This window comes from Erythranthe guttata, chromosome 10 (genome assembly GCF_056151865.1).
Source record: "Erythranthe guttata isolate IM_541 chromosome 10, IM_541, whole genome shotgun sequence".
Classification (NCBI taxonomy): Eukaryota; Viridiplantae; Streptophyta; class Magnoliopsida; order Lamiales; family Phrymaceae; genus Erythranthe; species Erythranthe guttata.
Genome location: NC_142542.1, coordinates 8,821,639 through 8,838,206, shown reverse-complemented (window position 1 = coordinate 8,838,206; position 16,568 = coordinate 8,821,639). Strand labels below are relative to the sequence as shown.

The 16,568-nt window shown below is 34.1% G+C and overlaps 3 protein-coding genes across 9 annotated transcripts; 2 read left to right on the top strand and 1 right to left on the bottom strand.

The window, feature by feature from the left end:
* The first annotated feature begins 447 nt into the window (after window positions 1-447).
* On the top strand, window positions 448-1,248 carry LOC105963623 (uncharacterized). The gene has a single exon (XM_012988042.2). It carries the CDS (start codon window positions 508-510, stop codon window positions 889-891), a length of 384 nt encoding a protein of 127 aa, XP_012843496.2. The 5' UTR covers window positions 448-507; the 3' UTR covers window positions 892-1,248.
* Window positions 1,249-8,728: 7,480 nt separating this feature from the next.
* LOC105963611 (ubiquinol oxidase 2, mitochondrial) lies at window positions 8,729-12,077 on the top strand. 6 transcript variants are annotated; one of them, XR_016033740.1, is made up of 6 exons: window positions 8,729-9,306; window positions 9,394-9,522; window positions 10,321-10,809; window positions 10,907-10,990; window positions 11,307-11,388; window positions 11,791-12,077. XR_016033740.1 is itself a non-coding variant. In XM_012988031.2 (5 exons), exons 1-4 carry the CDS (start codon window positions 8,959-8,961, stop codon window positions 10,964-10,966), a joined length of 1,026 nt encoding a protein of 341 aa, XP_012843485.2. In that variant the 5' UTR covers window positions 8,729-8,958; the 3' UTR covers window positions 10,967-10,990; window positions 11,307-11,457. The 6 variants fall into 6 exon arrangements, 2 of the variants coding, with proteins under 2 accessions (XP_012843485.2, XP_088679868.1); XR_016033739.1 differs by having other exon boundaries at window positions 11,739-12,077; XR_016033738.1 differs by having other exon boundaries at window positions 11,307-11,414.
* Window positions 12,078-13,280: 1,203 nt separating this feature from the next.
* On the bottom strand, window positions 13,281-16,028 carry LOC105963610 (DNA binding / DNA-directed RNA polymerase). 2 transcript variants are annotated; one of them, XM_012988030.2, is made up of 2 exons: window positions 15,752-16,028; window positions 13,281-14,190 (listed from the first exon to the last, which is right to left on the bottom strand). In XM_012988030.2, exon 2 carries the CDS (start codon window positions 14,186-14,188, stop codon window positions 13,472-13,474), a length of 717 nt encoding a protein of 238 aa, XP_012843484.2. In that variant the 5' UTR covers window positions 14,189-14,190; window positions 15,752-16,028; the 3' UTR covers window positions 13,281-13,471. The 2 variants fall into 2 exon arrangements, with proteins under 2 accessions (XP_012843484.2, XP_088679870.1); XM_088823744.1 differs by lacking the exon at window positions 15,752-16,028 and adding an exon at window positions 14,298-15,172.
* Window positions 16,029-16,568: the final 540 nt, after the last annotated feature.

The window sequence follows — 16,568 nt, the reverse complement described above, 5'->3', positions numbered from 1 at the left end:
AAATATTAAATTTTAATGTGAGACTTATTTTAAATATTTGCTTTGAAAGTAAAACTTGAGTTTTATTTGTTATCAGTAAGACGTAAGACTTTAAATTAAATGTTAATTTTGAATTTATAAGATGACTATGATTTATATTGCATGTTATTTTATGATTTGTTTGTTGTGCTAATTGTAGTTTATAAAAATATTTAATACTGATGATAAACAGGCTATTTTTACGTAATTTCTTGAATAAATAATACCATATAAATTAAATATAAATAAATAAAAAGTAAATAATTCAAAAACCCGATTAGACACTGGTTGAAACGGTCCAACCGTGGCCTCGGATAGCTTGGTCGGGTCAATGTCTGGCGTGATTGTAGACCCGGGACCCGGATCCATCCGAGATCCGGTTGTGGTGAACCAAATCCGAGAACAACTAAACTCGGCGTTGACCCAGTAAATTGATTCGACCCCATCGGTTTAAAAATATTTTTCTTTTGTTAGAGAAAGAGATCAGAGATGGTGGGGAGAGATGTAGAGAAGATGGTGGCAGTAGGCCTCGTTTGGGGCGCCACAAACGCCCTTATGCGCAGAGGCGCAATCATATGGGACGAAGCACTGAAATCTACCCCTCAAACAAACACGGGACAGGTCAAGAAATGGTTGAAGCTCGTGTTGATTTGGCAGTACACTTTGCCTTTCCTGATAAATCTGTCAGCATCAGCCACTTTCTTTGGCATTTTGATTGACACTCCCATTTCTTTAGCTGTGCCGGTGACGAATGCAACTACATTTGCTGCCACTGCTGTTTTTGGGATCATTCTTGGTGAAGAAACCCGTGTTGGTCTTGCCTTGTTCGGTACTCTTCTCATTCTTCTTGGTGTCTATGTTTGCATCATCTGAGTGAGATACTGAATCATGTTAATTACCCATGATTTCATTCTAGACTTAATGAATGCAATGTGTTTGCTGAAATGCCCCTGTGGGGAATGAGAGTGTGAATTAGAATTTGAATGCTGCTATCCTGTTACTGAATAGGTGAGATAACGATAACAGATATATTTCTTTCCGATTTGTTTGTGTACAACTTTATGATGGTCTTGTTTGCAAATTGGTTTACTGTATTTACTTAGTCTCTTGTACATTATATAATGGTAGGGGTAAGAGAGACTATGAGATTGTGGCCTTAACTGAAAAAACATTTTAGCAATAGCCGTTTGTTGATCTATATTGATCGAATCAGTTGATTCATTATAGCAACACTTGGGTGTAAGGGTAATATATTATTTCTCTGCACAACTTTATCTTACTCACTAGGATATATTTATGATGTTTGGTTATATGATTTTTTGTCCTACTGTTAGTACACTCCCCTGTACATGGTTCAATTGATCAATTTAATTTCAGTCAATCTGGTTCACCCTGTTGCCAAATCAGTTACTCGTATTTCTCTTTTATAAACAAATCAGTTCTGCCAGTTTGAACAGCTTTAATCGAGATCGAATTGCTCGAGTGCAGCACACCTTGATACATAAGTAGCTCTGCTATGAATTATTTCTCTGTTATTACTGGTTCTGATTATGGCTGAAACATTGGGATTGAATTAATGGTAATTGTAAGGGATAAAAAAGTGTATTTAAAATATTATTTCTTCTTTAAGTAAATTGAGTTGGTACTTGATACTAGTCATATTATTGTGCACAATCCAAAGAAATGCGAGATAAATGTCTCCAGAAATTATTCATTATTTCAGAACTTCGATTTCATTGAAGCTGCATTCTTGAGTAGCTATTCTATTTATTTAGTTTAGAAGGTATTACAAAAAATGGGAAGAAGAAAAAAAATGTGACATAGCATAGGAAAAAGGAAAATCAGAATTTGAAGGTTATCGCAACCCAACCTCCAAGGTTAAGCCAAATATGCTGAGTACTTGATGGTTTTGGAGCACCCTTACATGATGTGCAATTGTCGATGGGTATCCTACATTTGTAGATATTCTCAGAAATCTTTAGCCTCGCCGTGAATTTAGAAATTTCCGTCACTTGTATACGAGATGAACCAGTCGTAGTTTTTTATACCGTGGAATTGTGATGCAAAAGGGCAGAGTGGTATTTCAACAAGGATTTCTATTAGTGCTAAGGGGTATGGAAGGAAAAAAAAAGATAATGTTTTTGAGTAGGACCTTTCAAACGACTATCGAGTTTGAGCTCCAGGCTAACTTGACATAGAGAAATATGGCCCAACGATCAATACTCGTATGACAGATTTTGGCAATCCCATGTCGTCTAGACTCTCAAAAGTTAAATTTTGGTAATAATTCAGATTTTAATTTCATAACTTGTTATTTTATTGGGATTTCCGGTTACCTAGCATTATTTTTTTTGTATTTTCGTATTTTGATAATGTTTTTTGAGATCTAATATGATTTGTTTTTTTTTTCTTCGTATGAGTGTAAAACGTCTAGCACGTCCGGAATAGGTGATCTTTGTATTTTAACTTTTAATACCATACTTGAGAAAGTTGTCTATTTTCTTATGGATTCACATTTTCGTGCTGCGTTAAATTGGAAATGGTAGTTTACTTTGTTACTTTAATTCATCGATCTCCACCGTAGCAAAAGTGGAAACTGGTTTCAATTGTCTTGTTTTTTTCAGTAGATAAAGCATTAAGGATCAGACATCTATCTGAGTTGGAATGAATATCAAACTAGTATGTTTAGGTACTTGTAGTTTTGGAGGTAAGGAAGTATGGATTTAAGACACCTTTTCAACCATATTGTTGGTTTTGGTATATGGCTTCGTCTTCGCACTTATTTGATGTAACTTAAATGTATAATATTACCAGATTGACATTGAACATATGATCCCTAAGTAGTATTTTCTATTTGGATGTTCTGCATGTGTTTATATTCCGGATGAGGTACATAAGATCCTTCTAGTATTATAACGGGCGTAAAGTATGAGAGATAATTTGCATGATGACCTCTTTAGCTTTGTCTTCATTTAGGGATGAAGACAAAGCATAGTGTTAGAGTTCAGACAATTGAATGTGTATTTACAGTTTGTGTTTTTATCTATCTATATCTATATCTATACTACTTATAAAAGTATGAATAGTTAGGACTTAGGAGTTTCTTCCCTTTTTTGTATGTACAAAAATATCCTTAGCATATGTAAATTTATAAGGACAATTTGGTCATATTCATTAATAAAATAATTAATAGAAAATGAATACTTTTGACGCTTATAGTCTTTACTCTTTATAATTAACAGATTTCTAAAATCTGCAAAGTTTGAGTTTTTTCTTAATATTTAATTAAAAGGACGATGAAATTCACTTGGAAGTTCGTTTGTTAAACGCCTTATGCTATATCATGTATTTTCTATGATTAATCAATATCAAAACCTAATTCAATAGGAAAGTTGTTCTATGTAAATTCATTTTGCCATGGTCTTTAACTAAACTTTCATTAAATGTAAATGAACTATATATTTAGGAAAAAAAACAAATAAAAACATAGAGATAAATTATTTTGCATTAAACCAAAAAAAAAAAAAACCACTAGAATGTGACACCCCTTATATAGGAAAAACAAAATTAAAATGCTGTAGAGGTTATGATACAAAAATGTAAAGAAGAATTATAGAACATAAAAAAAAAAGGAAAAAAAAAGGCACTGATCTTCATAATTATTTTACTTATATATACTACTTCGATTACGAGATATCGAAACCTAACTATGTTGGGGCGCTTTAGTAAGGTCGTAAGCACAAAAATGAGAAAAGATATTCTAGAACTATATTTCTTGTTCAATCTTTTCATTTTTATATAAATTTAATTTTTTTTATTCTTTTAAGTTAATATGAATAATAAATCAGTTCAGTAGAGAACAATATCATAAATAGATTATATACTATTTCACTTATAAAATTTAAAAAAATGATAATTCAATGGAGAGCTACTGAAAAAGATAATAAGTCACTTATTATATAGGGGTGCTTTTAATTAGTAATAAAAATGAGTAAATGACCAAAGTATTACCGTATGAAAATTATCATAAGATGTTCTTCGTAAAGTTAAATTATACTTAGTTTCTTTAATTAGCTGTACACAGTGGCGAGGCCAGAAAGTTTGGTGAGAGGGGGCTTAAACACACGGGGGGTTCGGGGGCAGCGCCCCCGAAAAAAAATTTGTATAAAAGAAATTTGAGATGAAAATTTGATACGCATTTTTTTCCCTTCACTTTCAGATGATAATCCAAAACGAATCGTGAAAGCTAAATTGCTATAAAAATTTAAGAAACATGAATATCAAGTCGATTATCAAATTGACACAATCGACTTCTAATTGATACCCAATCTGAAAATTAAGATGAGAGAGAAGTTGTCAAATGCTAAACGATTGTCGGTGGGTGGCAATTTAACTGCTATTAGTGAGACTGTGGGAGAGAACAAAGTTTTTTTTTTCTTTTTCAAGAAACGTAACGAAGTTGAAAAATAGAAGATGAGAGCAAGTCAGACATGGGGGGCTTTGAGTAAGTGGACTAGAAATAAGTGGGCTTAAATAATATAATTGAATAGATTAAAAGAAAAAAAGATATAATTGAATAGGCTAAAAATATAAATAAAATATACATGGGGGGCTTTGAGTAAATAGACTAAAAATAAGTGGACTTAAATAATATACTTGAATAGACTAAAAACTTAAATAGAATATATATCAAAAATATATATAATATATATATATATATATATATATATATATATATAATGGGAAAATTTTTGGAAGTGAGGGGGGGCTTGAGTCCACCCTAGCCCTTGGGTGGACTCGCCCCTGGCTGTACATATATATTTTCGTACAAAAAAATATATTGAATATTTATATATAAATAATAACAATAAAAATAAAGAGGAACTTAGAATATAAAAAAGACTTCCTTAAAATATTATGATTAATCACAACTTTTACATTCGTGCAAAATTGAAGGTTCAAAAAGATAACTTTTATATTATATAGGGGTATTCTTAAATACAAATGACAAAGTATAATTGTATAAAATTGTAATAAGATGTTCTCCATACAGTCAAGTTATACTTAATTTCTTTATGAAACTCAAGGTACATATTTTAATAAAAAAATATTATTTGAATTATTAAATTAAATATAAATGATGATAGAAAAGGATATAAATAGGAACTTATAGAATACAAAAAGTAACTTATTTTCATAATTGTTTTCCTAACAAATAATATTATGATTAATCAGAATTTCTAAATTCGTAGAATAATGCATGTCAAGACTGAAAAAAAATCCCTTCTCTAAAATACATAATAAGAACCCATATACAATACAATATTAAAGTAATTGTGGATGCCTAGAATAAAAGACAACACTATTTTCCTTTACCAACAAAATCAAGATTTATCAAATTCTTATATAAATGGATCTTAATTATGATAAGATAAAGTGTAAGCAAGACATTATATTGTTGAGGAAACAAGTCAATTACTAATATAATTAATTATCATTGCATGGAAAATAAATAAAATAAGTCAATTACGAATATAATGACTTATCATTGGATAAAAAATAAACCATGGCACTGAAAAATTATATGCTTAAAATGATTCTATTATTTCAAACACCAAATAACAATGTATCAACAAATTATGCTAGACAACTAAAAGCCATAATTGAGCAATATAATGATTAACCCAAAAGAAAAATAAAATAAAGACATCATTAATTAACGATAAATCATTTAAATGAGACAATTGAGATTGGAAAAGTCCTAAGAAAGAGAAGGTTCCAATTAAAAAATAACAATAGTATAACAAAAGTAAAAAATTCAAAATTATATATATATATATATATATATATATATATATATATATATATATATATATATATATATATATATAAATACTTGAAATGTTGAATAATATGAATAAAAAGGAAGAAAAAAAGTTTAATTATCGTCATCACAAGAAAAAAAGAAAGATAAATGAATATAATGACAAAAAATATCATACTTCTAGATTTCAATATTGGATAAAGTTGTTCAATTTAAATACATCAATTTTCATCACAAGACATCTACATATAATATTATTTCAATAAGATAAAAATAATAAATTACGGATACTCCTCAGTTAAGACTTATGCTCTGTTTGTTACCACTTAATGAGGCTCTGAATAAGGCTAATGTCTTATTCGGTCAGATATGTTTCATTAAGTATGTTTGATTTGGATATTTGAACGGAACATATTACCGCCTACTGATCCAGTCAGAAAATTAAATTCTCGCTTAATCATCCAGAACATCACTGAATGAATTTTGGGCAAACTTATCCCTAGAAAATATTGAGTTATGCGACTACATCTATATTTTTCTTCTGTGTCAATTTAAATCCATTTAACCAATTAATTTGCTAACCACAACAAAGCCTCCTCCACTGCATCAACCTTCACCTTCTTCATCTCTGTTACTCAATCTTTGCCTAATCGAATATTCACCTTGCAAGACTTATGCAATTGCAATAAAAAACTATGCAACTATGGGTAAATTACGGATACCCTTGAGATAAGAAAAAATATTATTTATCCCCTGGAGGTATGTATGCAAATTCATAATATTCCACGGAATCTTTAAGATTGTGTTACTCATAACTCCATAAGGGTTTAAAAGTATGATGGGGAAATAGCTCACGATGCCACAATAGTTTATACGTTATTTACCGTAAAAAAAAAAAAAAAATCAATCACCATAAAAGTATAGAGAGAAATTAACACCAAGACGTGCAACGCACGTCCACTTTCCTAGTTTCGGCAAATTCACTCAAAGGTAAAATTTTTGGAAATAGTTTTAAGACGAAATTATGTTTTGAAATCTGCAAAAACGGTCAAAGACTACATCAACCAACTTCTGCTGCCGCAACCCCCAGCCTCTCGTTTCGGGTGAAAATCCGAATGCTATCCTGCCGCTGAACCAGAACGCTGATCCACCGCTAAATCAGAACGTCATTCCTCCGCCGAATGGAGTTCAGACGCCGCTCCGTGGAGCACCTTATCCACCCGTCGTCCCTCATGGAGAAAAAACCATAGAAATTCAAAGGAATCAACTTCAAACGTTGGCAACAAAAGCTGTTGTTCTACCGATCAATTTGGCAAGATTCGTGTCAGAAATACCTCCCGTTGTACTAGAGAACGATGCTAGCGTGGAAAGAAGAATTGCATGAAACGCCTAGACCTACTACGACTTCTTGAGTCGGAACCTCATTTTGAATGGTCTAGATGATTCACTATACAATGTGTATAGTACAATCAAAACAGTTAAGGATGTAGCACCCCCATCCCACGTCGGAAAAAAAGTGGGCTTGTTGTAGGGCTGTTGTTGCCCGGTGCCTAGTCGGCCAGTAGATTGGCTAACGGACCGGGTTGAAAAAGCTCGAGATGTTACGAAAGAACTGTTAGAGTCCTTAGAAAATAAGTACAAAACAGAAGACGTCGGGCTGAAGAAATTCATCGTCGGCAAGTTCGTGAACTTCAAAATGATGGACACAAAGACCCTTACGAGTCAAGTCCAAGAGTTGCAACTCATCGGAAATTCATCGTCGGCAAGTTCGTGGACTTCAAAATGGTGGACACAAAGACCCTTACGAGTCAAGTCCAAGAGTTGCAACTCATCATGCATGATATTCATGCCGATGGGATGATGTTGAGCGAATCCTTCCAAATCACTGCTATGTTCGAGAAGTTACCACCACTTTGAAATGCTTTGAGTAACTATCTCAAGCACAAACACAAGGAAATGGGGCTTGGAGATCTTATTGTTTGGCTAAGGATCGAAGAGGAAAATCCAAGGTTTGAGGCTAACCAAGGCTTCGACGACCCGCCACTGGAAGAAAAAATTAAAATTTAAAAACAAAAAAAAGATAAAAGGAAAGAAAAAAATAGAATGTCAAATGTCAACCAATCTTCAAGTTAATTAATATTGAGTCAACTAATTGGGGCTTCGACGATCCGCCACCGCACAAAAAAAAAATCAAAAAGAAAAAAGACAAAAGAAAGAAAAAAAGAAATGTCAATATTTATCAACGAATGTTGACGTTAACAGATGTTGAGTCAGCTAAGTGATGTTTCGAACACCTACGCAACCGGAGTAAAAAAAAAAAACAAATAAATAACTCATTCAATATGCCAATAATACATGGACTGCAAATAGCATTTTAGTATTTAAGAGGACAACAAGAAAAGGTACACCAATTCTTAATTGAAAATTGCCAAACCCATCTTGGACCACACGCAATCTTTCACGTACTTGTTCTCCAAGAAAAATATTCCTATTGATTTGCTTTTCTGTAATTAAATGAATATGGTGGTTTCCAATACTGCCCTCGGAAGAATAAGAATGTTGTTCGCTTAGTCAATTTTGGTATACAAGTATAAACCATTTTGCATTAATCACATACCAACCCGATTAAACAAACAAATTCCTCTTTTTGTTTTTGCCCTCAATTCGGGTCAGAAATCTAGATTATTATTTTGAAGCATTTGATATCTTGAATGCAATTATTATATTTCAAAATTCTCAATTTGTTCAACCCGCCTCCCAATCGGATCCCGACCCACACAAGATGATGTCCAATTTGGTCATTTAGCTCTTTCTAGAATACTGTACTCATTGAATGAATACACACCCCAAAATATATTAAAGGCCAAAAGCGGAACACTGTGCACCAAGAATTTGGTCAGCACGTACGTATGGTATGTCACCGCCTTGCACGTGATATTACCTCTATACCCCTTATAAATACGCCACCGCTTCCCCCTAAACCCTGCATACCAAAGAGCGCGTGTTAACATAAATAAAATACCCTGTTCTTAAACCTTTCTTTCTCTCCAAGATTATAATACTGTTGTAAAAACCTCCGATTCTACTACTACTAATAATCAAATATTCGCTGATTAATGATGAGCCGGATGGCGCGTTCAATGCTAGGCCACGTGGTGGCGCGTGGCGGCGCTGCAACTGAAGCAGCAAGAATTGGGGCCGCCGCCACCATTTTCCGTGATCATCCTAGAAAGGTGGACGTGCAGACGTGGATGATGAGGTTCTCATCAGTTGCGGGGAATCGCAACGCCAGTACGTTGGCTTTGGGAGAAAAGGCCGAAAGCGGTGGATCAAGTGGAGGCGCCGCCGCTGGTGGTGGTGGTGGTGGGAATGATAACAACAAGGAGATAATGAGTTACTGGGGGGTTGAGCCTGCAAAGATTACCAGAGAGGACGGCTCCGAATGGAGGTGGAACTGCTTTAGAGTAAGAATAAGATCTATTATTTACTTTATTTTCCCATTTTATATGTCTTTAAATTAATTAATTATTTTATTAATAAAATAAATGAAGCCATGGGAGACATACAAAGCTGACGTGTCAATAGATCTTGACAAGCATCATGTGCCCACTACCTTCTTGGACAAGATGGCCTATTGGACTGTCAAGGCTCTTAGATTTCCTACTGATGTCTTTTTTCAGGTATTATTACTTTTTTTTTTATTTTTTTATTTTTTTAGTTAGGACACTGAAAATTGGGAATTTATTTTGTCTGAGTTGTAAACAATAAAAGAGTGTTTGATTGGTTTTGTTGCAAATATTAATTAATATAATAATCTTATTAGCAATTGTGTTTTGATATGTGAAGATTACTAATCCTAATTAATTCCTTCATTTCCTCGAGCCCATCCAAAATATATATTTACAAATCATAATTTATGTTGAAAACTCTAATTTCTCGGTTTATTATTTCCAATTATAAAAATAAGTTTCTAATTCGTTGCCAAATACGCTTCCAAGTGTGTCGCATATACATATTTTATCTGTCATATACAATATGTATGTATATAGTTGGAAATTTTACATGGTCTCACTAAATGGGTTTAATGCTAGAATCAACTTTTATATCTGTTGGTTTTCGTTTGGTTGGCAAGATAAGATTAGTCAAAATAAGATTAAATAATCTAATGAGACCAAATTATTTTATTGGAGCTTGAAGCGTCTAAAAAAAACTCATTAGAAGCCATGATTATATAATTTTGGCGGGTCGACCCGCTAATTTATTGAGGATACCAAACATCAAATTAAGTCCATCTATTATCAAATTTATTTGGTGTATTAGTTTCATTGTTTTGTTTTTGATAATAGATGGAGATCATTTATTGTTGTTCACTACAAACTTCCTTTGTAACAATGTCCCTAACTATGCGTACAAATAGTAAGATCCTGAACTATATATAAACATAATTTGAATTTATGATTTGGAATGTATTGTGGCAGCGGCGTTATGGATGTCGTGCAATGATGCTTGAAACAGTAGCAGCCGTGCCTGGAATGGTCGGAGGAATGTTATTGCACTGCAAGTCACTACGGAGATTCGAGCACAGCGGGGGTTGGATCAAAGCACTTCTAGAAGAAGCCGAAAACGAGAGAATGCATCTAATGACATTCATGGAAGTATCTCAGCCAAGGTGGTACGAGCGTGCCTTGGTGTTCACCGTGCAAGGCGTCTTCTTCAACGCATACTTCTTGACATATTTAATATCCCCCAAGATGGCTCACCGTGTAGTGGGATATTTGGAAGAGGAAGCGATTCATTCGTATACAGAGTTCTTGAAAGAGCTTGACAAGGGCAATATTGACAATGTTCCTGCCCCTGCTATTGCCATTGACTATTGGCGCCTCCCTCCAAACTCTACCCTACGTGACGTTGTTGTTGTTGTTAGGGCTGACGAGGCTCACCACCGTGATGTTAATCACTTTGCTTCTGTACGTCACATCCGATTATATTTCTATTAAAATAATAATTATTATGTTTTTCTTTTTAGGCTTCTAATGTATGTGCATTTTTTTTATTTTTTTGCAGGATATTCATTATCAGGGACGCGAACTGAATGAAGCTCCGGCCCCAATTGGATATCATTGAATATATTATATTGAACAGAGAGAGGTCTGATTTCAATATACACGACGCACTACTACTGCAATTCATGTCACTCCCATCTTCTATATTTTAATACGTTGAAATTTCTTTTCCGTTTTTATTTTTACTTTCTTGATGTTTATGTACATTATTTGTGGTGCTTGTGGTTGTGGAAACTTGGTTACATGTAGTGTGACATTTTCGGTATTGGAATTATATATCGTGGACTAATTGCTATACATATGTTTGTTTTGCATCTGCAATTGTTTACATTCGTGTTTTTTCTTTCTTCTTTTTCTTGGATTCTAATTGATACTTGTGAAACATGGTTTAAATTTGGCAGGATCATATCCTGCAATATTTTTCGAAGAAAAACCAAAAAAAAATATTAAAAGGGAATCTCCTAAGCAGTCTCTGGTGTCCAGGTAAAGGGAGCTGCTTTCGAGATACGGTAGGAATTAATTAAGATATATATATATATATATATATATATATATATATATATATATATATATATATATATATATATATATATATATATATATATATATATATATGTGTGTGTATATATGTACGTAAAAAGCAAGGATTCATGTAAAAGCAGGGGTTCAAATTTATTGCTTATTGTCAAAATTGCTTCTTATTGAGTCTTTGTCCTTGAAGCCTTTTTTTTTTCTCCCGCAAGAATTAGACCACAAAATTCTCTGTCCCAATTTCGGGATACTTTTGAGGCCGCTATATTTCGTAATTGATTTGATTACATGGTTGGAACCAGATAACAAAAATGCTCATGCTCTCCGTATGATACGACACTGGGGTTTGTGCAGGCAATGGAACGAGGGAACCGAGTGCCCTTGCAGATCATCAAGGCAAGTATATATGTCTGGTATACTAAACAACAGAGTATGTTAAAAGAACGAAACATCGGGGCAATATCATTATTTCTTACAAGAACCGAAGGCATTAATAGAAGCAATAAGCACTCATACACTGTCAACACTATTTTCTCACAAGAACCCAAGGCACGACTGAAAGGAATTTGTTTGTATTTCAGCCTTAGGCCATATTCTGAAAAGAAAAAAGAAACTAATCCTATTTTTCACACTATCTTAAACTGAGAGGCGACTTATACCGACAATGCATCTCACACGCAGAGCAAAACGTTTGTTCAAACTCATCATTTACATCACCAACAACCGACAATGCATCTCACACGCAGAGCAAAACGTTTGTTCAAACTCATCATTTACATCACCAACACGGAAAATTTACGATATCGCCGCAGGGATGAAATTTTAACATGGCTTAATAGTAGGTTGTGTTGAAAATAATAATTCGTATTTTCCAATAACGATCATTCCAAGATGAAGACTTGTAGAAGTCGAGAAGTTTTCTTATAATTAGTTAAACAGTTCTTAAGAACTTGAGACTTAGAATAGAGTGTTTCTTTGTATCCATTCCTACCTTATAAATTGTACCAACATCAGATTTTTACATGCAAGACTAAAAACTAAGAATTTTAGACATTAAGAACCTCTCTTGTTCATAATCAATTCCATTGTTCTTCACTTAATAAAAATCTCTACACCAATTAATGTCCTTTTTTTTATACCACACTTCCGCATATTAAAACCCCAAACAAATATGGTATCAGAGCCAGCTTTCTTGGCTGGTCTCTCAACCCTTGTTCAATGACCGAAACCTCTTTCAATCACCGACATATATTTCAATCTTCCTTGTAACCTTTGGTTTAGAATATCAGTGCTATAAATAGCACATTATTGTAAAACATGAACACACTTGAGAAGAAGAAATACAAGAGTCATCTTCCTTATACTTGTTTTCTACAGTCCTTTGTATTTGCTTGAATTTCTTTTGTATATTTATACCAAACCTATATTCATTTAATCAAAATCTATAAATATTTACTTGTTTTACAAAAAAAAAAAAAAAAAAAAATCATTCAAAAAAAAATTGTCACAATGTCTTAGTCGACTCTGCAACGAAATAATGATTCCACCACTGTGTGACCTGTGATTTACTACACGTGACGCTGTGTGTGTGTGTGTGTGTGTCATTGGTGCTATTTGGAGCACGAACTTAGATCACACACATGATTGGAGCTATTTGGAGCAGAAATTCCTATCTTATAAAAATACTTAGCACACCACGTCGGACGCATTCACCTTCCAAACGAAATTAAAATACATTTACAAGAGCTCATACGGTGTAAAAGATAAACTTTTAACAGTTTGGTGTTTGTGCGAATGAATTTGCACATGAAACCAAACATCCAAAAACAAGAAAAAGGCCAGACTTCATATCCCAAGAAAACGAAGATGTATTTCGTGGAGATGGTGATTTTTACAAGAAAAAACATTAGAAAAAATAGAAAAATAAACTTCTACGACAATAAAATTCTAAGCCAGATCATCCGAAAAGGAAGAAAAAAGTTAATGTGCAGCATTTAGCATTTATTCCAGAAAGAGATGAAAAATATGTATAGGTTCAAAACTCAACGTCTAACCATTTGGTATAATAGACACAGGTAGCGGGGGAGATGGGACCATCAGGTGTACATACACTAATCCTGGGACAAGCACCACACGGGATTGAAGCAAATCCACCTTTCTTTGGACCACCCTTAGCAACACCTGCACCACTTGCTACTCTGTAACAAACTGTTCCGATAGGGATAGAATGGTAATCACCCAACCCACTGCTCTTCACCTCTATAATATTATTGTCCAGAACCATTGAGTTCAATATATCCACAACTTGTTCGCGAGAAGGTTCAAAAGTCAACACTCTTGACTTCTTGAGATCATTGTGTACTCCCTCTATTGTAGTAACTTTCTGCGCACGCAAGAACCTTAAGCACATATCTTGGACTGCTTTAATAAGCTCTTTGTCGAGGGCACCGTTTGAATACCACTCCCCTCCGCTTATTTCCTTTGAAGGCTCGAACTCGACTGACATGTAGTGTTTTTTACCCTTGTTTTGAATGTTTACAACTTCTTTGATCAAGTTTTTCGCCATCAAAGACTTGACCGATTTGCTTACAACGGGGTCAGTCAGATTGGTCTCTAGTTTGATGTCTCTTGTCCAAATCCCCATATTCCCTTTGCTTTTTATTGAATTGAGGACTGCTCGCTCCGAATCTATCAGACCTGATTCATCTGTTCCAGGTCTTCTCCTCTTCAGATTTGCGTTCGAACGACTCATTACTGTCAAAAAAGACCAAAATATAAATTAATGAACGACTCTAATTATTTGCAAATTTTTTGTCACTCATATGAATGAATATACTCTAGTCACGAGTGAATATGACTACCATGAAAAGAACCAAGCAGAAGTAAGCCCCATTCAATTGATTCAAAATTGCACACTGAAATAAATTTCTCTACGATGACAGTACAAAATTGTGCTCAATATTGGGTCGCCAAATTTTTACGAATGTTTCTAAATGTTCAATCTGGACCATGCATCTCTAGATTTTGCACACGGCAGCAAAGTATGCATACAATGCAATAAGTACTAAAGAAATAAATTACAAAGCAAATTGATCTTTTGGCAACTCTACATTTATTTTTCCAATTTAAGGAACAAAAAAGTGTCGAGCTATGTATGTCACAATTACATGGCTCCAGTAAATTGACGGTTCAGCAAAGAAGAAGCTAAAAAATTGAAGAATCGGGAAATAAATGGAATTCCAAAAATGCAAATGCATGTGAGGCATTAATCCAACTAATTGCTTGTGTTTCAAACTCTTGGGCCATGCCACCATAAAAAAAGACAAAAGGGTGGCCAAAAGTGTATAATACAGACAATGACCATATTTATTAGCTACGATTGCCATGATGATGTTTTCCTTTTGCTAGCAAAAAAATCGCACCAATTTGGCTGAAAGATTATAAAGCAAAGACATTTACATCCACGAGAATTTTCGTTCTACCACTTATTGAAATTTTCGATAAATTAGTTGAACTTGAAAAATGAAACAACTATTGAAACCACTCTATAAGCTATCAACAAACACTCCCACAACCCCTTTGTGTTGGCCAAGAGAAACCACAACAAACATTTACTCTATGATTTTTTGTTACGTGCTAATTTGAGAAAGAGAAATAATCTAACTAAGACAATTGAGAGAGAGGAATTAAGAGAAGACAAAGGAACATTTGATTCTGTAAAAACTTCATATCCCGTTCTGTACATTTTTACATAATTTATAACACTTTCACACACACATTTCACACACACGCACACACACATTTCACACACACGCACACGCACACACACATTTCACACACAAGCACACACACTCACATAAACATACACACTTTTTACACACATACACATACACACTTTTTACACACACACACACACTTTTGTACACACACGCACACACACTCACATGCACACTTTCTACACACTTTTCACACACACACACAGACACACTCCAACACATTTTTCACACACACACACTCCAACACACATACGCACTTTTCACACACACACATACTCCAACACACATACACACTTTTCTCAATACTCAATACTAAGTAATAAAAGTTTAGGAATCACAAATAAAATGCCATATCAAATTACCCATTTAATTTTGTTTTTGCTTTCACTATTGTAATGTTTTTAGTATGAATGATAGAGTGCAGGATTTTCTGCAGCATCAGATAGCCTCGAAGAAATTTCCCAAAAGTTAAACATCAAAGCAATCGTCATCAATTTTTTATTCCAGGGTTATATTAGAGCCATGGGTACTTAACAAACCTTAATGGAATCGATGAAGGCCTCAATCGGTGCGGGGGCGAGCGACGGCGCCGGAAGTGAACGGAGTGGACGAACCGGTGAGCAAGGTACGCGAGCGGTGAGCGGAGTGGGGGAGCAGAGGGCGGTGAGCGAAGTGGAGGCTGTTGACGGCGGCGAGGAGCGGTGTGCGGCGGTTGAGGCTCGGCGATGGGTTGGGAAATATTAGGGCTGAAATTTTTGGATCGATTAAATTAATAATTAAAATAATATTTGACTTTTCTTTTTGAGAAAATTGTTTTGAGTATTTAATTGGGTTGGATCCAATGCGGCCCATTTCATTTTTACTTAAAATAATACTGATTATGCAAACTTTACAATTGAATTTACATAAGCATAAGTGGAAAATTATTTTTAGATAAATTAATGTTTGTTTTTATTTTTTATTTTTGAGTGATCTACAAGCATACCAATATTTGACTCGGAAGTAGAAATTTATCAAAGTTAGATTTCACAAATAAGAGCCAATATCTTATTTTCTAGTGCAATTTATCGTGACAGAACTTAATAAAAATTAAAATAGCGAAGAAGTGCACTAATGGTAGAACACGATGGAAGAGTAATTGTTTTTTCTTTTTGGGCTAAATACAGTTTGCACCCTCACTTACCCCCTTAAAGTTACAAATGTAACACTTACCCCTCTCATTAATGAATTTAAAGGTATAACTTTGACTTTGAATGATGTGGAATTTTTTCTTCCCAAATTGTCCTTCTAGCCATTAAATAAAGGGTAAATTACAAACACCCCCCTGAGGTATGGTCAAATTACAAAAACCCCCCT